Source organism: Cibotium barometz, chromosome 26 (genome assembly GCF_041138505.1).
Source record: "Cibotium barometz isolate CiBa-2024 chromosome 26, ASM4113850v1, whole genome shotgun sequence".
NCBI classification, from domain to species: Eukaryota; Viridiplantae; Streptophyta; class Polypodiopsida; order Cyatheales; family Cibotiaceae; genus Cibotium; species Cibotium barometz.
The window spans coordinates 15,248,693-15,274,179 of NC_141071.1; the positions used below are offsets into that span (position 1 = coordinate 15,248,693).

Below are 25,487 nucleotides of genomic sequence, written 5' to 3' on the forward strand. Positions count from 1 at the left end.
TTTTCCTTTATGTATTTGTATCACCTTCATTTATAAAAGGTTCCGGGTTATTTTTTATCCCTGTTGGGAGAGAGGGGGGGTGACGAAGAGCTTAATTGTTGCTTCAGTCACTTGCTGATATGAGAATTAGCATGGCACGGGAGGTGCGCATGGCTAGATTGCTTCCTTGCAGCATGTGATAAAGAAGGTAGCTACTTCTTTTGCATGTTGGGCCTGACCACCTTTGCTCCGAACGGGGGTTTGTTGGGTATTCGGAGCCTCGTGTGTGTGTGAAATAGCCCTTAAAGCCTTTTTATGTGTGAGTGTGATAAGATTTGATGCCCTATGTTTAGCCATGTGTCATTGCCCTAGTGATGCCATATGGTTAGTCATGTGTCATTGCCCCAGTTTATGTGATGTGTCAAAGAAAAGGCTTTTAAGCCTATAAAAGGCATTGTACTCTTTGAATCTTGGATCACATTGATCAATAGAAGATACCTTTGAGTCATGCATATGCTTTCTCTCTAGAAGTTTTGTTTCTCTATTTTACACACTATGAATACCTTTTATCCACCATAACCTTGTTGACCTGTGCTAACCCTAATCTCCCATACGAGTGGGGTTAAAACCCAGATTCCTTCAGACTTTATAGCTTGAAGGAGAGATAACTGTAGTGCTTGATAGTTTTAAGAGTCTTTGAGAAGGAGGTATGATATCCCCTAAGGTACGAGGATTTATCAAATCCTCAAAAGGATGGATATTATGTTGCAGCTAGCACATAGTTGTCTCAACGATTTCAGATTTCCAATTCCATAGGAATTAGAGGATTGAAGCATGTTATGTTCTTTAAGCACTTGAAAAGGGTATGTTTTTTGTCTTGTTTCCATCGTCATATTCTTCAGTTGCACTGGTTCCTTGATATGTGCTTAGGTGGTTTTGATTGACAAGTATAAGGCTTATGTGGTTTTGATAGACAAGTATAAACTTGATTTCGGAGACAGTTGAAGCAAGTAGCTAGATTCTCCTCCATTTATTTCCAAGAGTGGAAAATGTCGTAAGTGGAGAGGAATGTTACGTACCTAGCACTAACAATTGGGGTTAGGGACTCATCCAACAGCGTTAAGAGAGCCCTGGGATTAGGAAAAGCACGTAGATACAAGTGGAAAGGTTCAGACTTAATTAATCCAAGGTTATTGGCTATTTATGATTGGACTGTTATTTATAGCAACAATAAGCACGATATAAGTGAGTCTTGGGTTATTATTTATTCATTGTGGTTGAGACTTCGACCAAGAGGCTTTCTTAGGACCCTTGTAGGCAAGCACTGGTGGTATGGGAAGCCAAGGCTGGCATGGACTCGTGGGAGTGGAACCTTAGACCTTGGATTGGGGGAGGTTTGCAATCGTAAACATATCGTTGGGTGGTGAGCTTGCATCCACCCTTCTTTGTTTGTACTAATTGTGTTTAAGCCTGTGTATTAGGTGATCCTAGGGAGGAGTCCCTTACAAACAATTATATGAAAGATAATCTTACACCTCTGCACATAAGCTGAGATATAGAGCCCCAAATCCTATAGGCAGCTCTACACCCCCATATGCAATGTTGCACTGTCTCACAAGCTACCGGGCATCTAGGGTACGCGGGGTGGGGTCTACTATAAAAATAGCCCTCTGATTAATGGGAAGGCCACCGTGTAAGAATAACCAAAAGGAGTGGGAGATATCGCTCCTCCTGTATGAAGTGCCAAAGTCTATGCCAAAATCTCTTTTGAATCAATGGGGTTATGTCATAGCTCTCCTAGTGCGGCCTGAGGGTAGGAGTCCTATGAATCTGTCTGTGTAGAAAGAGCCTGGCATTTTTTTTAAATTTACTTATTTATTTTTTTCCGACTGGCCTTTGGCCCAAGATCCTCCCATAGTTACCAATTTTTCATCACCCGTAGGCACTTAATTATCCACCCGTAGGCGATGCCGTCGAGGAAGCACCAAAGGGGGTTTTGAATCCAAGACCTCTTGGTCCTAGGCAATTGGTCCTAGGCAAACATCTTCACCACTTGAGCTATCACCTCATTGGCAGAAAGAACCTGGCATTACGGACAATGTAGCTTGAAAAAGGTTGACTCTTCATAGGATTGGCTGCATCAATCCACTCCCACTCACTAGGATCCCAATGAAGATATCTGATGGGTCTTGGTGCTTATGGTTGTATAGTGGAGACCCAAAAGCTTTTGAGGTCCCTATCTCAAAGAATTTGTACATCCCCATAGCCCTACTATGGCTCATAGGGTGACTCCAAACTGCAAGAAGCTCCTCACATTGAGGCTTCTATGCAAACCCCTTGTATGTGGAGAAGACCGTCATAGTCTAGTATAACACAAGCCCTACATGTAGCTGTAACACTACTGTCTTAGTAAGCTTTTTGGAATCCCAACTCTTTCAGTCCTACTATGGCTCACAAGGTGACTCCAAACTACAAGAGGCCATTCCTTGTATGCGGAGACGACCGTCATAGTCTAATATAACACACAACCCCTACATGTAGCTGTAAGACTATTGTCTTAGTAAGCTTTTTGGAGTCCCAACTCCTTCAGTCCTAAACACTAGGATCCTTCAAAAGGTAACAAGGAAAATACACTCCAGGGTATTTAAAGGGTCTTCTGACCCCATTATAGATGGTAGCATTGTCATAAACATGTAATAATAATCACTAGCATTTGTTAGCTGATTTAGTGAATACTTTAATGGATAGTAATTTTCAAGGCAGTATATTTGAGAGCCACACTTGATAGTTATTTATACACGAGTCAAGGCAAACACGATTACAGTGGCACTGCACATTGCAAAACTAGAAGCTTCTAGACCTCTACCTGCACAAGTTGCTGACGAATGTGAACCCATTTTGATTTTCTATCCGATGATTGAGGTGGAGCACATCCAGCTGAAGATAGAAGCTGCATACACACTCATGTGTGAGATTGCCTACATAATCAAGCTTCGAGAGTAAGAAAAGATACAGGTATAAAAAAAGGAGACATCTTTAGTTTCAATTATACAAACTGTGGATTGAGAGGATTTAACTTTTGCAACATCTTTTCTTTCATGTTTCTTCACACCACTCCAAGACCAGATTGCTTCGAGAACACTTGTATGATTGATGTGTATCTCATAGACATCACTGATTGCACACTTAGATAGAATATCAACTGCCACCTGAGACACAAGAATACATTATGAGAGTAAAATATTTATTTAGTGATAAGCAATGCCAGTTTCAAACCAGTACATGGCCAGGTCAAAGTTTGGACTTATTTAATCATTTGAATCAATCAAAAGAATTACGGCATATTGAAATTGCTGTATGAATATAAGCATTGGCAGACATGCTGCTGCTGACAATTAGCTTTTTCTGCAAGGGTGACTTGATACCTTAATAACTTCAGCTTCAGCTAAGCCAGAAGAGTCTCCAATTATATCAAAGTCTCCCTACACCAACCGAAAGATGACACTTAATTTCATCACTATATTTCTCCTTAATAATGATACATAATTTATTTTGTCACAGCACAAACACAAGACATGGTGACAGGTCATGTGAGAACTACTTTAAAAGGCTAACCTTGTTGCATCTTGAGTTACAAATCAATTCCCCATCCTCTCTCTGTAAGTAATGTCTGAATTTGGGTTAGCACGTGTTATAAGGCACCACCTATTAAATCTTGAATTGGGTTGAGTCCAATATTAACCAGGGGTTGATGACCTAAGGTTAAGGGATATACTAACCCAGATCAGGTAAGGCTGAGGGTAAGAGTTAAAAGCTAACTGAGAATTATGGTTAGGGCTTACTCGGGCATGGGGACTTATTGGATGTTGGCACAAGTAGGATGAGATCTGGATTGCCACAAGTAGGATGAGATGTGGATTGGCTTTGGGTCACGTTAAAAGCAGATTAATACCTAAAAAAAAAAAGAAAAAATCTGAAGTATAAGGCTTAGTGCTACTAATAGCCAAGGTTGGTCTATAAAATAGTACTTTTAATCCAAGGTCGTGGGCTACATCAACACTAAGTGGAGGGAGCGGAAGAAGCCAAACAAGCAATAAAGAATAAACGAAGCCAAACAAACCTAAGCAATCAAGGTCATGCAGGCTATAAATGATAAAGTGCCCGGGCGGCCATTTTTAATAAAGTGTGGATCTGCAACCTGCAAATATAAACAGAGAGCTGGTTTTTGAGCATTTTCCTCGCCAGAAAATAAAGGAAAATTCACTCAAGCTTTCCACTCCAGCCCTCCGGTGTGGGAGGCCCACATAGGTGGGGTGATGATAAGAGTCCTCTCCCCGAGTTACAAATGTGACTGAGCACAATCTCGGGGTTTAGAGATGGGAAATGACAAAAAGAGAACCCTGCAAAGAGCAAGCCCATATAAATAGGTGCGTGGATTTGTGCGTGTTCCGCCCATATTGGTGTCGAGTCTAGCGTGAGACCGTGGCCCTTCTCAAGTTTAATTCCAGGAAAATACTTCACCTTGCTCCATTGTTTGAGTGAATATACAAAAATGGGAGAGAAGTTGGATGCCCTAGTGTTGCTTGAGAATAGCAAGCTGGATGGTAAAAATTACCAGAGATGGAAGTTCAAGATGAAGAATTTGCTGGTCTTAAAGGACCTATGGGCGATTACTATCGGTGTGGAGAAAAGGGCTCATACTCCTATAAGGAAGACCTATAGGAGAAAGACAATTGATGCAAAAGAGGGTTCATCCACTGATGATGAGGAACTAACACCTGAAGAGAAGGAGAAGCAAGCAGCCATTGATGCTGAAATTCAACAAAAAGCACATAGTTTCATCGTAGAGCCCAAAGGGCCTTGTGCATGATCAGCATGTTGGTGCAAGATCATCTCATTCCACATAAGTACCGCTAGTTCCCCATTGGAGGCGTGGGAGGCCCTCCGCAGCATGTATGGAGCAACGAACACACAACTAGGTGCTTTACTTGAAGCAAAAGCTTCACAACTGGGAGATGGAGGAGCACGGGTTGGTGGCGTCCTTCTTGACAAGCCTCAATGAGGTATGTGACGAACTGGCGTGGGATTGGTGATCATGTGGATGATGTGGATATGGTAAGCATCGTGTTCAAGGCTCTTCCACCAAGCTATCAAAGTTTGCGTACAACTCTTATGGTTCGGGAATCTACTCCATCCTTTGAAGAGCTTTCGGGTATCTTACTTCAAAAGGAGATGAACCGGAAAGGCAAGACCCCAAAGGGTTCGAGGGGGAGTCGAGAGGCATATAATGTGGGATCAAACTTCCAAAGAGAAAGAGGTGGACAAGGTTGTGGAAGAAGCGATTTCAGATCTGCTTCCACCTGTCCTATGCAAAGTCATGGTGAGAATTCATCATTTGGACAGCCACAAAATCAAAGATTCAATCAAAATTTCAGCTCTAGCGGTAAGAGGAAATTTCAGGTCATCCAACAACACTAGATTCCAAAGCAAAGGCCTGTGTTATTATTGTGTAAAAGATGGATATATGCAGAGGGATTGCTGCATTAACAAGAAGGAAATGGAGGAAGAGGAAAAGCACGTAGTTTCCCCAAACGTGGAAGGCAAACATCAAACTTTGTAGGCCAAAGGGAGCAAAAGGATGAGCTCCTCATGTCAACAGAAACCTCAACCCACCATGATGGTGAGTGGTTTCTTGATTCCAGGGCATCCTCTCATGTGACTTATGTGACTTATCATAAAGATTCCAGGGCATCCTCTCATGTGACTTATCATAAAGATTGGTTTTCAAACTTTGTGGAAGAGGGCTGTAAAAACAGTGTGATTCTTGGTGACAATAGTTCTCAAGGGATTGAAGGGTATAGAGACATAACAATTCAGTTTTCATTCAATATGAAAAATCATATCAAAAAAACTAAACCCTAAAACCCTTAACTAATTCCCAACTTGGCAAGGAATTTGCTTTCCGTGGGCTGTATTGCAGATCAAGACATGAAGCTTGAGTTCTATAAAGATAAATGCCTCATCAAAGACTTCAAGAAGAATTTCCAGGTTGTAGGTCGTAGCGTAAGAGATGTTGGAAAGTTGTATAAGTTGGGCACCATTATGGATCAGCAAGCTTTGGTGGCTTTGAGGGATGACCCAAGTCAATTGTGGCACGAAACATTTGGTCCTTTGAGTTATGGCAACCTTCATTTGCTTCATGAAAAAGGTATGGTGATTGGTCTTCCAAAGATACATGTAAATTTGGATGTATGTGAGCCATGTATGATGGGCAAGCAAGCAAGGATACCATTTCCAAAGAATGAAACATTTAGAGCAAAGGGAGTGCTTGATTTGATTCATAGTGATATTCGGGGACCCTCTCCAACCCCATCTCATGGAGGTTCGTCATATTATATTACATTCATAGATGACTACTCATGGAAGTGTTGGGTGCATTTTTTAAAGCATAAATCGGAGGCTTTGGAGTGTTTTCAAGACCTCAAAGCAAAGCTGGAAAATCAGGAAGGAAGAAAAGTTGAGGCATTGAGAACCGACAGAGGTGGAGAATACAACTCAAGGGCATTCAATGAGTTTTGCAAAGAGCATGGATACATCATCAACTCACAATGTCCTATACTCCTCAACAAAATGGAGTAGCTGAGAGAAAGAATTGTACTCTTCTTGATTGTGTGAGCAAGTACCGTAAGTGATGGATTTTGGGCCGAAGCTGTCCAAATAATATTTCACTTGAAAGTTTTTGGTTGTTATGCATATGTTCATGTACCGGACGAGAAGAGGAAAAAGATTGATGCAAAGTCAAAGAAATGCATCTTCATTGGATATGCTTTGAATGAGAAGGCATACCGGTTGAATGATCCAGTTGATAGGAAGGTTATTATCAGCCGTGATGAGAGAAGAGTGATGTTTTTCCTCAGAAAATTGGGGACAACACATCCTCTCGGTTTGAGGACAAGGACGAGGACGACGAGGAAAAGGGAAATTTTCAGCATGATAATGATATATACAGTCCAGCCTATGCTGAGGGTGTGTTATCTCATCACAACACACCTCAAAGCAGTCCGAGGGAAGAGATGAATGTTTTTGGAGCTGAATCAGCTCGAAAAGTGGTGAAGAAGCTTCCAAGATGGTACCTAAAGACCACTGAAGATTGCAAGAATATGGATCAGCCTAAGAGCAACGAGCAAGGCTCAGAGCCGATCTTGAATATTCCAAATGAGGTGACATAACTAACCAATGCATCCCCTATGAAAACCAAACAAGAAGTGATAAACTAAGTAGTGGCCACCACCAAGGCTCCAAATGCCAAATCAAACTTCCCGCTGGTCCAACGCTTAAGTTTTTTCTTTTAATGCTCATGAGCTCAGGTGAAAATTGTTGTGCTAGGAAGATGTCAATGCCAACCTGGCAGCCAAGGTATCTGGCAGTGCATTCTCTCTCAATTCAAGTAAACCACATCCAAACCCAAGCTGCATGCGGAGAATCACTAATCCAAAATGCCACTGACTTATACCGATTAATGGTGGCTCCTGTTGCCAAACAAAACATCTCCAAGGCTGTCCGGAGGGCAAAGAGACACGCATGTGAGGCCAAACATCGTGGTATCATCTGCTAACTCCGATTCCAACAGCTCTTCCTTTGTACGTAGAGGCAATCCGAGGCCGGAGACCCCTGGTGTAAGGTCCACATATGACCTAACCAAGGGTCATCTGACCTAGAACCAAAACCCTAACGAAGTTTTATAGACCCGACATCATACACATCGCATGACCGCAATAGATTGCAGCTATCAACTCACCACCCAACCATAGAGTCCTCTGAACTCACCCCCGAGCTTGAGGGCTGATTGCCACCGCGAGCTTGCTTTGTACCCGCCACTTGTTGGAAGTCCATAACCACAAAGGTTTGTACAAAGTTTAGCTGAAATGTTTGGATCTTTATGTCTCTCATGACTATCATCTGTGTAGCTGTGTTCCTCTTGAAAAGCTTTAACATTAAGCTAAGGGAGGTTTTCCCTTGCTCACCCGACAAAACACTTGGTGACTAAGTTGACAATAGCACCACATTTTTCCCTTTGTATTTTTAAGGTATTATAATATTCAATTCATCACCCTCGAAATAGTGACTAAATTTGTTTATGGGCACTTTGGGTAGTTCATGTGGGTAGTCCATGATGAGTTTCAGCGTTACAATGGGAGCTTGAGTTTGATTGAAGCTCACCTAGATCACTCGCATATTGCCGTCCATCTAGTCCTTATGGTCTCTCCACAATCTTGTGTTTCCTTCTAATAGAGAGCCTTGTGGAATACGCCTTTGTGTGGATAAGAAATCAATCAATCCTGCAATGTCCTTGGGTCGATACTCACATTCACTCGTTGGTGAACTAGGACTTGTAATAAATAGTTTATGAAATTTGGAGTGACTTTTGTCGCAAGGGGGGTTCCTTTGTTGAGAGAGCTTGTAGGAGTCATCATCAATCACACAAGAAAATAGAGTAGTCTGCCCATGGGCATCCTCAATAGAAGTGTCTAGCAATGCTTTGCGTTGCATGGTGGGTTTCATAGATTGAGCCTAAGTTTTGGATGCTTTCACCACAAGAAAGGTGTTAAAGAGGTTGTTCCCGTCAACTTTAGGTTCTAGTAGAAGCCTAAGGTTAGGTTTGTGTTCGTTCGGTTAGTGGCTTAAATTGCAGCAGGGTTGGTTGCCCGGCACACTAAGTTGTGGCTCTTCTCTGGACAGTATGTCCGGAATCCTCAATGCTCACGGCACAGCACACGTACGAATAGCCACAATCAAGTGGAACACAACACAAGTGAAAGAGGGAAAATAAGGCTGGACAACACTTGCACTACTCCAAGACACTGTTACATGCCCTTCACTATACCGTGCACACAGAGGTCACAGCAAGTAGGACAACACATAGGCTCAAGTTGATGACAAGTGACTACAGCACCCAAGGTTAAGGCTACAATGTAGTATGAAGGAATAAGCATAAAAGATCCTTCAGGATGAGTTGAGGGACCATATAAGCATTCTTGCAAGACATGATCGAGTCGGTGGAGTCGGTGGCATCTCCTACCTTTGGAAGATGTCCTTGACTGGTGGCCCTTTTGGTAGAATATCCTATCTCTAGAAGATGCCTATTGAAGTGTCGGTGCGGTTCCTTCAATGCTGGTGGGCGCACCTCTCATGTATCCGTTGGTGGTGCACCTCTACTTCTGGATAGTCCACCAAATGCTCCGGGATGGTTCCTCTAGGATTGACCCACTGGGGCGGTGTGGCAGTGTGATGCTGTTGCAATGTGGCGGTGTAAAGCTGTTACGGTGTGGCGGTGTGACGCCCAGAGGTGGTCCGGCCCACTGCGGTGTGGGCACCCTTGGTGGCTACAGTTTGCTCACCACTAGAGTGCTCGCCATCCTCAGTGAGGAAGATAGGAAACATTTTCAGTGGAAGATTGTTAAATGTGAAAAGATGCATTATGCGTTGCATACATTATGATAAGTGGGTGCAAAATTAAAGTACTAACATCATTAAAAGATGGTATAAACAATGAGATCATAAAAACTAAAGATGTTCCTCATGATGGGGGAAAGCTGTGAGTGCTGCCCAAAAAAGTACTAGGTACCCCAGTGGATGAAGAATTCTGAGGGCCAGAGAAAAGTGAGTGCAAAGGGTGGAGGGACTCCCAAAGGGCATCCAGGTTGGCTGCTTGGGCATGTAAAGAGACAAGCTCCTCACTTTGCTGCACCACCAGGTCATGTTACTCCACCACCTCCTTTGTGATCTGGGAAGATGAGGAATGGAGGTGGGTGAGCTCTGATTTCGCTTCCTGCAGTAGGCGCTACTCCAGAGTGGACACATGAGTCTGAAGACCTGGAATGGTGTCCTCAGCCTGGCGAGTGTGATCCCTTTGGCGATGGCAATCACATGAGAACTCAAAGATGTAGTCGATGAGGTAGGTGTAGTAGGTGCAGAAATCAACCAAGAGGTTGTCCAGACCCTGAACTATGCGATGAGCTCGACAAGGATGAGGCAACGACACCTGCTCTGGAGAGTCGGGGAACCGCAAGCAAGGAAGATCACCAACTGAGAAGTTTGGAGCACTGTAGGAAAATGAAGATCCGGGAAGCTCGACGCACTCGATGCCCTCCTCTAGATCGACACAGAAGGTCACCTCACCAACTGAGAAGTTTGGAGCACTGTAGGAAAATGAAGATCCGGGAAGCTCAACGCACGATGCCCTCCTCTAGATCGACACAGAAGGTCACCTCGTGTGGAGAACCCAAAGTAGGTGTAGACAAAGACGTCCATCTAGAGAAAACGGTAGGGGTGACTGCAGAGATGGCGGTGCTCACCATGGTGGAAGGAGTGTCAGGAGAGGATCTCGAGGATGTCCCGCTGGCTACCGATGGAGATGGAGAACTGGAGAGGTTGTTGTGGATGGTTGGTGACGTGGAGAGGGAAAAACCTGCTGCTCTTGAGGAAGGAGGCGAGGTGGAGAGGGGAAATACTGTTTTTGTCCAGGAAGGTGGCGAGGCGGAGAGGGGAAATACTGCTGCTGTCGAGGATGGGGCATGGCTGGATGACGCCACACCGCTGATAGTGGGAGAAGGCAGGATGGTAGGGGTAACGGAAGGAGCAGTGCATTGATGTAATGAGGCCAGAAGATCCCGTTGCACCATAAGTCGGATGGGGGATGCCGACGTGGGTAGACTAGCGAGGTTGGCCAGGTGGTGGAGAGGTAAGTGGGATAGGAGGCTGCTGTAGAAGATAGGTGAGGAAGCGTGCAGAGAGCCAAGTAAAGGAGGCAATTTCACCCTTATTAAGCTGGGTCCTAAATCGGCGGCAACGAAGGAGGATTGTTTTGTATACAAGATGATAGAAAGGAAATGGGTGGTCACTGCAAAAACGGTGGAATGCCTCCATGTAATGGGTGGAGACGAAGGGTAGTAGGGAGGTGGGAATCTCTCGGAGTAAGAGAGTAATGGAAGAAAATGGAGAGGTGGATGGTACGGGGGCTAGGTAGGGAAGGGGTGGGAGCCACCAAAGCAATGGTGGCGACAAAGAGCTCGGCCAGTGCGAGACCACTAATGCGAGTATCATAACGCCGATGGAGGACCGAACTCTCTAGAGGGCCAATTAGGTGGGCAAGGTAAGCCGAAGTGAGACACTGTCTGTTGGCCATCAGGGGAAAGTAGGTGAGGAAGGCAGCACAAAGGGAGGCATCCATGTCACGCAAAGCCGAGATAGAAGCTAGGCCTTGCAGGCCCAAGTGGACGCGTGCGGTTGGAGAGAATAAATTGGAAAGCTGAGGAAGATGGAAGGGGGATGGGTCGGTGAAGTTAATTGTGAAGAGAGTGTTGCGTGGAGGCAGGAAGGAGGAGAAGATGTATGGAGACGGGGGTAGAAGTTGGGGTACGGTTCGAATGGTGGCGAGGATGTGGGCGATGGGGTGGGACGGAATTGGGGATGATGCCCCGGCGACGGAGTGGGATTCGGAGTCGATGGCTGCCGCCATCCACGGGAACACGCCCAAGACTCTTCGAGTAGAGGGCAGTTCCAATAGTTCCGTCTCCCACAGAGATTGACATGCGGATAGCCTCATGGAACATTCAGGGTTTAGGGGGGCCTCAGTGCTGTTAGAGGTGAGGCTGCTGAGCGGAGAGCTACACAGAGCTACAGTTGGGGGACTCATTGACATTCTCTTCCTCTAGGAGGACCATCTCTCCGAGGGGGTGTACCCGTTGCTATGGGAAGATTTTACCAGGTAGGAGTCGCACTTTTTGGTCTCCCTCTTTCGGCCCCTCTGGGACACACGGAGGAGTTTGTATTTCTATCATCAACGTGCAGCTCTTGCCGGCAGTGGCAGGCTCAGGTGTCATAGTCTCTAGGCGAGCGCAATGGGTTGCCATTAGGGTTGGAGAGGATTGTGTGGGGCTCCCTCAATGTTTATGCCCCAAACACCACAGTAGGTAGAGCCACCTTCTAAAGTACAGTCCGTCAGGCCCTTCCTCTGACTTTTGGTGCATGGGTGGAGACTTTAACATGATCCAGTCAGCAGAGGACAAACTCCGAGGAGGCATGGCTACAGCCCCAGGCACAGAGTACTCTACATGGGAGGAGTTGATCCTGGCACTTAGGGGATAGGACCCTTGGCATCTATGATCTACCAGAGTTTGGGTGGGCCGTGGAACCCCAAGAGCCTATGCTTCTCGCGGTCTGATAGGAGGAGCACCCGCCCCAATCTCTCTCGTCTTGATAGATTTTATGTGGATGAGTGGGCTTGCGATCGTGGGGGCATGTTTGGCATCTTGGCGGTGGGCACCACTTTCTTCAATCATGCTCTGGTTATTCTATCCTTGGAGGACCCCTGGAAGTAGGATTCTGCACAGCCTTGTATATGTCCCCTAGATCTACAGTAGGATAGAGCAGATATAGGTGGGACTAGATTTTACATCAAGTTCTTCCACGTGCACCTTGGATGCGGCCTTGGCGAGATCAACAGATTTTTGCAGGAGGCAACACAGAGCATATTGGATTGGACGGATTTTGTGCGCAGGAGAGGAGCATTCGAAGGAGTCTTGCTTCTCTTCAGCGTCTTCAAGAGATACCCCTCCCCCCCAATGTGAGAGCCATTACCTCTGATTTTTTCCGATCCCTCCTCACGGGTGCCCCATTATCCCCACAGGTGGCGGACCCGCGCGAGAGGATCTGGCTGCACATGAGAGTTGTGGTTCCCCCTGCTCTCCAGACTTTCGTATTGACTCCCTTCATAGCAGTGGAGCTGGCGGATGCATTGATGGCTCTCCCTAGGAACAAATGCCCGGGAGTGAACAGGCTTCCAGTTTCCTTCTTTCTTTGCCACTGGGATCTCATGGAGGGCGTTCGAGAAACCTTCAATGAGATTATGATTACAAGTACCATGCCAGAGAGGCTTTCTAAGGGTTTGATTCACTTCATTCCTAAAAAGGGTAGTGACAGATTGGAGATCTGGCAATGGAGACCCATCACCCTCCTTGGGACTGCCTACAAGATTTTGGCCAAGGCCATCAGCTAGAGACTTCAGCCTTCCCTCCCTGACTTGATCCATGACACTCAGTCAGGTTTTAATTAGGATCGGTGTCACAATCCTCCAAAGATCTATGCCATGCGGCAGGATTTCTTGAAGCATGATGGATTCACTCATGTGAGAGTTGGTGACTTTAATGAGTGATTAGAGTTAGTGACTCTTAAGTCAATAAGAAGAGTTGGTGACTCTGACTACTGTAGTTATGCATGCATGTAAGGATTGGTGACCCTAGTGTCTACATAAACTCATGAAAGAGTAGTGAGTATGTTAACTCATGGAAGGGTTGGTGATCCTCGTGTGTTAGCTGGGCTCATGCAAGGGCAATGGCTCTAGTGAGTACAACATTTGGATCCAGCATGGGTGGGTGGTGCCCATGGTCGGGATAGTTTTTGTGTACAAGATGGCAAGTTGGGAGATTTAATCCAAATCATCACGCACAAGCATTTGCCTGTGTCACCATTTGGCCGCCCATTTGGTCCATCTCCATTTCTGGTGCCACTTCTATGGGACTATCACTCCATAGAGCGGCGAGATTTGTGCCATGTTAACATGAGGCCAGGCCGGTGTCTCGTGTGAAAGGGCCAGTCACTTTGTGTCACATGGACACGAGCCAGTTTCGTGCCACCCGTGTGTGACCAGGATCGTGCCATATGGACGGGAGCCTGTATGGTGCCACCCGTGTATCACCAGGATGGTATCTTGTCCATGAGATTGTCACTCCATGGAAGGACCTGTGTTTGTACCACGTCGGGCCTATGTGACTGTCACTCCATAGGAAGGCTAGGGTTTCGCATTCTATCGCACCAGATTCGTGCCCAACTAAAATGTTTTGTACAAGTTCCATGAAAGGGAGACTTTGTCCATTACATGTGCACGCGCATCCATCTTTGCATGTCTGAAACTATTTTCGCGAGACTTGTATTTGTGTATTTGCTTCCTACTATGATGTGCCACTTACTAAGCGGGGACGCCTACCAGTGAGCCGTGAAGCTTGCCCTGTCTTCTGACATGTTTTATTGCATGTGAACAGGTGGTAAGTATGGCGTATTCATTTATTTTAAATGTTGTTATTCTAACCTTTGTATTTATAAGGCTATGTGTTCACACTCATTAAAACTATTAACTATGGGCAATAATAAATGTGCGTGCCCAAAATCCATTTGAAGTAAGTCATGTACTTGCCATGAAGAACACACGAATTTGGCTGGTTGGAGGCTAAGTAAGGTGAAGGCGTGGCGGGAAGAGCCTTCGCTAGCCCGACACCCTCTCTCTCCCGACGTGCTGAAGCAAAGCCCGGCACTCTCTTCTTCCAACATGCTGAAACGGAACCCGATTTGCTATCCCTGCCGCTGTGTTGCTGTAAAACCCGACTTCTCCTTTCTCTCTCTCAGATGGACTGCAGCAGAACCCAACTTGCTCTCTCTCTCTCTTAGCCCTTGTGCAACAGGGTTACTGCTTCGTACAGCATGTACCTCCCGACCTGAACTGAACCAGCCTGGAGGCTGCATCGTACTACTTCACGTGAGATGGCAACAGTTCACATCGTAGAAACAAGTTTTTCTGCTCTTGTTTAGCAAGATTCTTGTGCAAATCAAATCTCTCTACTTTGTTTTGCAAAATTGCTTTCGCAAATGTTTCTTTTCTCTCTCTCTCTCTCTCTCTCTCTCTCTCTCTCTCTCTCTATGGGTATGCCATGGGGAGCCAGAGACAGAGCTGCATTATATATGCCATTGTACTGCATACTATGAGATACGTGGTCGTTTCCACTGTTTATTCAGAGAGGGTTTTGGACCACTTTCCGGAGTCATGGGATACCAAGACCAAAGGTGTTTGGGATTGTTCTTGCTTGAGCTGCGGAGATATAGAGATAGCCTGCTTAGGCGCACAGAGAGCCAGACTCAGAGGCACATTACAGACTTCTTTAGTCCAGCCATCACTGCGCCAGATGGACCACAGCACTAGCAAGACATGGTTACCGCCCACACCAGCGCTACACTGATTGATCGTGCGATTGAGCTTGGGTGGTCCAGCCGCCCACGACTACAGAGGAGGGCATCCCAGCATAGACAGAGGTTGCAGCGGCGGATTCGGATCATTCTTGCGAGACATGCGGGACACCCACTCAGAGTGCTGACCACAGAGGATATTGAGGAGATCCGCCAGCGTCCGATGCGGCACATATTATGAGATGGAGGCACCTCCATAGTGTACCCCCCGTCCCACATGATATTGTATCCCCTCACTGTACTCCACTCACCTCCATAGCGTACCCCACTATATTCACACCCTATAAGGGTTTCTGTTTACCTTCCAGTTCCAGTTTCATTTTCTAGGTGCCAGTAGTATCATCTTTATTTTTCATTTTCTGGTCTTTTATCCAAACATTGTATCAGATCCACCATGATGTAACTTTTTGGTCTCATAGGTCATTATGGCCTTTTGAAGACGTTAATATAACATTTCATTTCATTTCATTTCTCTCTCTCAGATTTTGTGAGATCCTATGTCCCTGTGCTTGCCCTGACCGTGCTCTCAAGTTTTGAGACCCAGTGAAGGTCATTGGGCCTGGGAATTTGAGAGAAAAGCTTCATTTGGAGTACCAGGTCTCCCTCCCTCCATGGTGAATCACCCTGCCAGGTGTTAGTACAGGCGTGCCTGTTGGTGCATGGTCCCGGAAGACCAGTGTAGTGCGGGTGCCTAGCCTAGTGAAGGTGGGAGACTGCCTGTGACACGGTCTCCATCAACAAATCGTTTCTTCATCGACAACATTTATGGCATTTGATCCATTTCACTCCATGTATGGAGGAATCGGGTTCATAAGCCCGTGAAACTTGTAATCATCAAATACTCCAAGAAATACAATTTGTATTGAGGGGGAAGTCGGCCCTTTCCAGCCACAGTGGTGGTGTAAGTTGCATTTTGTCATTTTCAGATTTGTGGATGCTTATGTTGTTCATAATTGTCAAGGTTAAGTGATCTAAGTTTGTGCGTTTGTTTTTCGATTGTTGTTGGTCTCCAGTGAGTTGCAATTGCAACCTGTGAAGTGCACTTGCATCTATGACTTGTTTTGTTTGCCTCGACATTGCATGGTATTTTGCCCGTGAATGTCCACGGGCATCGGGGACGCGTGGACACCCCGTGGAAGCGCATGTGCACACGTGTTTGGGACTAAGACAGTGAATTTTATGTGTTTTGCAGGTGGTAAGTGTCCACACTCAACCTTATTTAATTATTATTTCTTTGTTTACTAACATGTATGGTTGCAGGTTCACATTCGTTAAAGTTTGGGCGGACAAACTTATAATTTATAAGAGAGTTCACATCGGGCTGGACTTTTTTAACGAACAGGGACCAATTTTTGGGTTTGGGCACCCGGGCATGGACCAGAAACCCACAAGTTGCTAAAAGTGACCTTGGGGGCTATTTTTGCTAGACACGAGTTGCTTTTCTTGGTGCTTGGGGTGTAGAGCAAGGAAGGGCAACTAACAGAGTTGGTCTACTGCTTCTCTAGGTAACATAGGGCTGTTGAACAGCAAGGAAGAGACCTATGTGGCTGGCCCACTCCATCTACTGCTGCCAGACAGCTGACCGACTCATGGAACAGTGAATATGTGGCTGGTCGACTGTTGAAACATCAGCTACAAGGCTGGCCAACAACGTTTCCTCTTTTCTCTAGTGCTGGCCGGGATGTATACAGGCTACAGGGCCAGTCGACTTGCATAATTTCTCCCTAAAGCTGGTTGACTTCTCTACTGCTTCTCTTTTGGCTGGCTGTACTGAATTACAGCAAATCTCAACCATACTTCATGGGTTTCCCTAAGATGGAACAGATGCAGGTTGTGCCAGGCTTCAACACAGCTTCATGGGATGCAAAACGATTGGTCTAAGTGCTGTTTTGGCCTGTTTGGAGCTGCTGAATTGCACAATCGTGTGGACAGCCGTGAAACTAAGGAACAGTTGGTCACTGTTAAGCCGAGCTTGGTGACCAAGGGCTTGGTTTCATTGGACAACAATTGGTGACTGCTTTGGCCCTAGTTGGTGACCAAGGGTTGCCTTTATTTGGACAGCGATTGTTGGTCACCACTTTGGCCTTGGTTGGTAACCGAGGATTTGTTTTCTCTATTGGGAAGTTGGTGACTGCCTTGCTCTGGTTAGTGACTCAGAGCTTGTACTGCTTTGTTTTACACAAATTTCGATAAATCTAGTGCCATCAGAGGAGTGGAACACCTAGGCACCCAGATCCTGTACAAGCGATTACTATGTTAGTAATAAAGATACCTCGGGGCGGGGGAGGGGGGGGGTGGGGGGGGCGTATACACTGGCCCAACTTTAGTCCCTAGTGTTGTGTCATGTGCAAGATTATCATATGTGGTTTCAAGATGTATATGTACATGATGTATGTGACAGATGTGTTGATACATGCTTATGTTGAGATGTACGTTGAATGTATGTTGTGATTCGGGCCACTGGTTTTCTATATTACACGTGCCCGCATGTGACATCGGTATTAGAGCAAAGGCTTCCTTCTCTGCTTAAGAAAGGACGATGGGGGGGGGGGGGGGGGGCGGGGGCGTATACACTGGCCCAACTTCAGTCCCTAGTGCTGTGTCATGTGCAAGATTATCATATGTGGTTTCAAGATGTATATGTACATGATGTATGTGATTATCATATGTGGTTTCAAGATGTATATGTACATGATGTATGTGACAGATGTGTTGATACATGCTTATGTTGAGATGTACGTTGAATGTATGCTGTGGTTCGGGCCACTGGTTTTCTATATTACACGTGCCCACATGTGACATCGGTATTAGAGCAAAGGCTTCCTTCTTTGCTTAAGAAAGGACGATTTTTGGGCATACAAATTTTTTCTTGGCTAAGCATACAGAAGAGATAACATACGCACTCAAGTTGAGTTCTCTTGGGAAGGAGAGGGCACATGCCGAGAGATCTGTTGGAATTGCTTATACTCCTGAGCAAGAGAGGGCAAATGCAGGAGAGACTCCTGGTACTGCACATAGAGATCTTGTTGATGTAAGGTCTGAGTTGGAGGCCTTGAGGCACCAAGTTAGACCATACCATGATGAGACTATGCAGTGGAGATCTTTGATAAAGGATCCAGATGTGAAAAAAGTCTTGAGTACAAAAACGAAAATTTCTCCAGATGATGCAACCTTTGAGGCCATGGGACAGAGATGAATAAAGATCCTCGGGAATTGGCCAAGTCTTATCTAAGAGGACAAAGGGATGTATCCGAGGACCCTAATGGAAGAAAGGTTTCTCGATGGGAAGCACATGTAGAGTCTAATGATTCAGAAGACGACATATCTCATCATCATCATACTGCTCCATGCCGAGAACGTTCTCATCATGCTGATTCAACCCAATCTACAAGTGTTCCTCGGGATAGTGGAAAGAGAGCTCGACATGAGTCCGCTATGGCTAAAACTGATGGGCATGGCAAATCTCATTCAAAGAAGAAAGCCAAAGAGTTTAAGTCAGGGGATAAAGACATCAAATTTGAGAACTTCTTTGGGAATCTGGAAGTTACCAAAGCTCTTGCTTTTATTCGGCAGTTTGAGATAGCTTTTTGCAATGAAGACTTCTCGGATAAGTCTAAACTAAGACATGTGGGTATGCACCTAAGAGATACAGCTACTGATTAGTGGATGGCCAAAACTCTTGGACCATAGTGCTGCCCGCACATGGGCTGAATTCAAAACTCAGTTTTATGATCAATTCTTACCACCAAACTTTGCTAAAAATCTGCAGAAAGAATGGGATTGGTTAAAACAGGAAGAAGGGGAGTCGGTGTACACTTACATCGCCAAATATTGGAAGGTACTACTAAAAGTTACCCCTTTCATGACACTCTTTGGTGAAGAGAAGAAAAGAAAGTTTGAGTCTAGGTTGCATCCGATCATTCAAGAGAGCCTTGAAGTGTACCCAAACCCAACCCTTCAACAGTTAACGCATTCGACTATCATGGTGGAGACATTGCACATAAAACATGATAAATCTAAACCAATTTCAGATTCTTTCAAGGCCAAAAAGAGGGCTGATTTTGACCAGAAAAAGGGCGGACAACCCTTAAAAAGTGATCGAAAAGATGCCCAGGGTACAAAGGAACGTCCATTCAAGAAGCCGTGGGGCAAACACAATGATCATGAGCTGTCAAAACAACAAAGGATTGAGTATGCACATGAGGGCAAATGTTTTGGATGTGGAAGTAAAGAACACTTGTATTATGAGTGCCCACGAAACCCAAAAAATGCAGATAGTGGCACCGAAAAGCCTCATGTAAATGCTGTGCCAGATGTATTGAGAAATACAGGACATGCTTCCACTGAAAGACTCATATGTAAAGCATGGGGACAGCTAAAAGATCAACCCGCCCTGTTTCTTTTTGATGATGCATCCATGCCCAATTTCATTTATGCGGATGGTTTCCGCCATAGGATTGGATGTATTAGATTATGGCACTCAAATGGAGATGCAGCTTTTGAGGGTAAAGGAGTGAATGTAACGCCAATCATTGGCAAGCTCCGCATTCACATGCAGGGCTACGTTGATCATGAGAGCTTTATGGTTGCTCCTCTCACTGGTTGTGATGTTTTGCTAGGAATGCCTTGGCATGCTCATATGGAGCCAAAGAAATCATACAAAGAACAGAAGATCTCATTTAAGCATAGTGGCAGAGAGATTGTTATAGATGGTGGTACTCCAGGAAGTACCATACCTATTGTTTGTCATGTACATGTCAATAAGGTAATAAAGAAAGTTGCTTGTTCTTACTTGGTTTTTGTAAGAGAGAGTGCTGAGCATGACAAAGTGAATGTTGATCAACTAACTCGAGAGCGAGTAGAGTTCCTGCATCGCTATAGTGATTGTTTTCGTGATGCGCTGCCTTGTGAATTACCACCCGAGCGTGTCCCAAAGACCACCATATTGATGTGATACCTGGTAGCACACCGCCCAACCGACCTCCATACAGGGTAAGTGCTAGCCAGTAAGGAGATTATGGTGCAGGTAAATGACTTGCTTGAGAAAGGGTTGATACAACCCAGCTCATTTGCTTATTGTTCACCTGTGTTATTGGTGCAAAAGAAAGATGGAACATACAGGATGTGCGTCGATTATTATGCCCTTGAAAAGGTTACGATAAAGAACAGATTTCCTATTCTGCACATCGATGACATTCTTGACAAGTTGGAAGGTGGTGTTTTGTAAGATGTGTGCTCTTATTCATGTGTATGCTCTTATTCAAGTGCCCATGTGGGCTTTGTTATGTGTGTGTAAAGACATGTCCCGCACTCTCGATGAGACACCTACTTACTCTCCATCCCTCTCTCCATATGCCATGTCGCTTGACCAATTTATGGGTTTTTTAGCACAAGCCATGCCCGAGCAAAGAGTGATGGCACAACAATATTTTGGGGGAGGGACAGGCACTTCGGCCACACCATCGGGCACCACCACCGCTAACCGTAGTTCACCAATAGAAACCCCACAAAGAGCTGCCACAACCCCTCCCTTAGGTCACTTGTCCCAACGCTCGTAGAGGACAACGTTCGTTTTAGTCGAATTGATCTCAACAACGGCTACCATCAAATACGAGTGGCACCACAGGATGTACATAAAACTGCTTTCCAAATGCAATTTGGGCTTTATGATTTCTTGGTAGTGCCGTTTGGACTTACCAACGCATCGGCTACGTTCAATCAAATAATGGACAAGATTTTCAGGAAGCATAGATAGTTTACTAGAACCTTCTTTGATGATATCATTGTGTTTTCCAAAGATGAGGAACAACACCGCGAGCACTTGGTTATTGTGTTCGAAGAGCTTCGTAGTCACCACAAACTCCACATAAATGGTAAGAAGAGTGAATTTTTTTGATCGGAAATTCACTCTCTTGGTCACATTGTATCAAAGGAAGGCGTACGCATGGACCTCGTCAAATTGCAAGCAATCAAGGATTGGCGGCCAGAGTTGTGTATGGTACAAGAAATTCAAAGTTTTCTCAGAATATGCTCGTATTAGCGACGCTTCATTAATCACTTTGCTGGAATTGCTTTGCCATTACATGATCTCACCAAGAAAAAGGTAGTTTCTCAGTGGGGTGATGTACAAAAGAAGGTTGTTCATGGCTTAAAACAAGCCATCATGTCTATACCGGTTTTGATTGTGCTAGATTTGCACAAACCATTCTCCGTTAAATGTGATGCTTCTGGAGATTGTATTGGTGCCGTATTAAACCAAGAAAGACCCGCTATTGCATATGAAAGCCGTCAACTGCAACATGCGGAACTTCACTTGCTGGTTTATGAGAAAGAGCTTCTAGCAGTCATTCATGCCCTCACGATGTGAAAGCCGTCAACTGCAACATGCGGAACTTCACTTGCTGGTTTATGAGAAAGAGCTTCTAGCAGTCATTCATGCCCTCACGATGTGGAAGCATTATTTGTTGGGAGCTGAATTTACCGTTAAGACGGATTATCAAAGTCTTCGGTACTTTCTTACTCAAACAAAGTTGTTCGAAAAGCATATGAGATGGGAAAATTTCATCTCTATGTTTCATTTTCAGATTCTACACACTCCCGGAAAGAAGAATGTAGTGGTTGGTGCACTTTCCCGAAGGCCTCAAGTTCATGCCATTACTGTGGCCTATCATCAAGACATCTCAGATATGTGAGATACCTATTACACAGATGACGATTTTCAGCATATACGGGCTGATTTACAGTAGAGTAATTCAGTCCCGAATTATTCCATACGTGATGGGTATTCGATGATGCACAACCGCCTTTGTGTGCATAAAAATTTAAGGCAAAAAGTGTTGGAATATTGTCATGTAGCACCTTCTGCAGGACAGAGGCATTCTTACCACTATGCAAGCTTTGGAAAAGTATCTCTTTTGGCCTCAGATGCGTAAAGACAGTGATGATTATGTTCACCAGTGTTTGGTTTGCCAGAAGGCCAAATTTGACAGGCATAAGACTCCAGGGTTGCTTCAACCATTGCCGATTGTGAATCAACCTTGGGAAAGTATCGCCATGGATTTAATCATAGATCTTCCGAAAATGCAGCACGGGAATTATGATATTTGGACTATTGTGGACAGGTTCATTAAACAAGCACATTTCATTTCAGTGCAGAAGACCATAAAGCCAGAGCATATGGCGAAGCTATTCTTGGCCCAAATCTTTTAAGCATCATGGCATGCAAAAGATAATTGTGTCCTCACACCACTAGTCTCTTTTGGCGCGCACTATTTGATAATATGGAAACCAAGCTGAATTTTTCATCCACAGATGGATGAGGAGAGTGAAATTGCAAATTCAGCGGTGTTTGATTTGCTGAAATCTCATGTTTTTGATCGCAAATCAAAGTGGGAGAAGTACCTACTACTTGTTCTGTTTGCATACAACACTACACTGCATGTTTCTACGGGTAAGGCACCGTTTGAAATTGTGTATGGCAAACTGGTTTTGCCTCCTATCCTACGCACCAAGGATGAAATATTTGCAGCAGATGAGTATGTTAGAGATCTAGATACTGCCTTCTCACAGGTCAAGACAGCCATACAGAGGCCCCAGGAAAAGCATAAGAAAGCTGCAGATAAACATCGGAAACAGTTGCAGCTCAAAGAGGGTGATTGGGTGTTATTGAAATTCCAAAAAGCTCGACTCCATAAGAAGACATGCAAAGAGAAAATGTATCCCAAGCTATCTTATAGGTATTATGGACCATTTCAGATCTTGGAGAAGATCAATGAGGTAGCTTTTCGATTGGTGTTACCAGATCATTGGCAGATACATAATGCCTTTCATGTCAGTCTCTTGAAACCATATGTTGGTCTAGATCCTTTGGCACCAGTAGTAGAGGACCAACCGGAGATTGACAAATTGGAAGAAATCTTGCAGCCTCAGTAGATTGTCTTTCACAAGAACGAGCAGCACCTAGTGGCAAGCTTGTTCATAGATATCTGGTTAAATTCAAAAACTACGGAGCACTTGATGCGAAGTGGGTTGATGAAGAATACTTTAAAAACTACCCGGATCTCCTTACAGCATATATGGACGCTTTTCAGTTGAGGACAACTGATTAGAAGCCAAAGGGGAACGTCACAATCCTCCAGAGATATGTGCCATGTGGAAGGATTTCCTGAAGCATGATGGATTCACTCATGTAAGAGTTGGTGACTTTAATGAGTGATTAGAGTTGGTGACTCTAAGTCAGTAAGAAAAGTTGGTAACTCTGACTACCAATGGCTCTAGGGAGTACAGCATTTGCATCCAGCATGGGTGGTGCCCATGGTCACGACAGTTTTTGTGTACAAGATGGCAAGTTGGGAGATTTAATCCAAATCATCGCGCACAAGCATTTGCCTGTGAAGTACACTTGCATGTGTGACTTGTTTTGTGTTCTTGCACATTACATGGTATTTTGCCTGTGAATATCTACGGGCATCAGGGATGGCTTGACACCTCGGAGACACGTGTGCACACGTGTTTGGGACTAAGGCAATGAATTTTATGTGTTTTGCAGGTGGTAAGTGTGCACACTCAACCTTATTTAATTATTATTTCACATTCATTAAAGTTTGGGCAGACAAACTTATAATTTATATGAGAGTTCATATCGGGCTGGACTATTTTAATGAACCGAGACCAATTTTTAGGTTTGGGCACCTAGGCATGGACCAAAAACCCACGAGTTGCTAAAAGTGACCCTAGGAGCTGTTTTTGCCAGACACAAATTGCTTTTCTGGGTGCTTGGGGTGTGGAGCAAGGAAGGGCAACCAATAGAATTGGTCTACTGCTTCTCTAGGTAACATAGGGTTGTTGAACAGCAAGGAAGAGACCTATGTGGCTGGCCCACTCCATCTACTGCTGCCAGACAACTGGCCGACTCATGGAACAATGAATATGTGGCTGGTCAACTGTTGAAACATCAGCTACAGGGCTGGCCGACAACATTTCCTCTTTTCTCTAGTGCTGGCCGGGATGTATACACGCTACAGGGGGGGCCAGTCGAGTAGCATAATTGCTCCCTAAAGCTGGTCGACTTCCTCCACTGCTTCTCTTTTGGCTGGTGGTACTGAATTACAGCAAATCTCGGCCATACTTCATGGGTTTTCTTGAGTTGAAACAGACACAAGTTGTGCCAGGCTTCAACAAAGCTTCATGGGATGCAAAACGATTGGTCTCAGTGCTGTTTGACCTGTTTGGAGCTGCTGAATTGCACAATCATGTGGACAGCCGTGAAACTAAGGAACAGTTGGTGACTGTTAAGCCCAAGTTGGTGACCAAGGGCTTGGTTTCATTGGACAGCAGTTGGTAATTACTTTGGCCTTGGTTGGTGACCAAGGGTTGGCTTTATTTGGACAGCGTTTGTTGGTGACTGCTTTGGCCTTGGTTGGTGACCGAGGATTTGTTTTCTCTATTGGGCAGTTGATGACTGCCTTGCTCTGATTGGTGACCAAGAGCTTGTATTGCTTTGTTTTAAACAGATCTGGTGCCAGCAGAGGAGTGGAACTCTTGGGCACCCGCATCTTGCACAAGAGATTACTGTGTTGGTAATAAAGATACCTTGGGGGTGGGGGGGGGGGGGGTGTGGCCCCAACTTCAGCCCCTAGTGCTGTGTCATGTGCAAGATTATCATCTGTGGTTTCAGGATGTATATGTACATGATGTATGTGACAGATGTGTTGATTCATGCTTATGTTGAGATGTATGTTAATGTATGCTATGATTCAGGGAACTGGTTTTCTGTATTGCTCTAGCCGTCACAAGCACCGTGGCAGAAGGATGCACTTGAGTGGGTGGCACCGCCTATGTGGAGGGATAGCGCCCGACAGGTTGTAAGAAGCGAGCGATGGAGTGCTTGTACAGCACAGGACTTTTGGGTAAACCGTCATCCATAAAGGAATGACGAGAGAGGGTGATGAAGAGTAAAACTGAAGAATGACATGCAGTGAAGCAGTGTAGTAGGTAGAAAAGATAAATATAGGAGCAGCCAAAACAGGAAGGTATGAGAAGGCAATAGATTTTATTTTATTTTTTTGGTGAAGATGGCGCTCGTGCCCAGACAGCCACATGCTGAGGGGAGCAAGAAGAAGAGGGGAGCGAGTTGAACGTGGGAGAGGGAAGCAACTCGAGGGGATGTGGGAGAGGGGAGGCCAGGGGGTGAGTCGGGGGGCGAGAGACAGGTGGCGAGTCAGAAAAGGGGGAGCCAGGGCTCAGGGGGGAGAGTCGGAAGAGGGGCATGTGAGAGACGAGAGAGGGGGCGCGAGTTGGAAGTGGGAGAGGGTGAGTCGGAAAAAGGCGGGGCGAGTGCGAGATGAGAGGGGGGGGGGACGAGTAGACGGTGGAAGGGGGCGAGTGGATAGGTGTGAGGGAGCAAGTAAGAGGGTGGAGGGGAAGATGAGAAG

At 45.2% G+C, this 25,487-nt stretch overlaps 1 protein-coding gene across 4 annotated transcripts in view; it reads right to left on the reverse strand.

The window, feature by feature from the left end:
* Positions 1-25,487, reverse strand: part of GCN2 (protein kinase family protein) — a 155,829-nt gene that overhangs the window by 15,639 nt on the left and 114,703 nt on the right. For all 4 annotated transcript variants that reach the window (XR_015269204.1, XR_015269205.1, XM_086820322.1 and 1 more), the window contains exons 20-22: positions 3,405-3,461; positions 3,057-3,188; positions 2,846-2,929 (exon numbers count right to left, since the gene is read on the reverse strand). Coding sequence is in view for 2 of the 4 variants with exons in the window: in XM_086820322.1 (XP_086676448.1) it covers positions 2,846-2,929; positions 3,057-3,188; positions 3,405-3,461 (273 nt within the window). In the remaining 2 variants the exon portion in view is untranslated. The remainder of the gene's footprint in view (positions 1-2,845; positions 2,930-3,056; positions 3,189-3,404; positions 3,462-25,487) is intronic.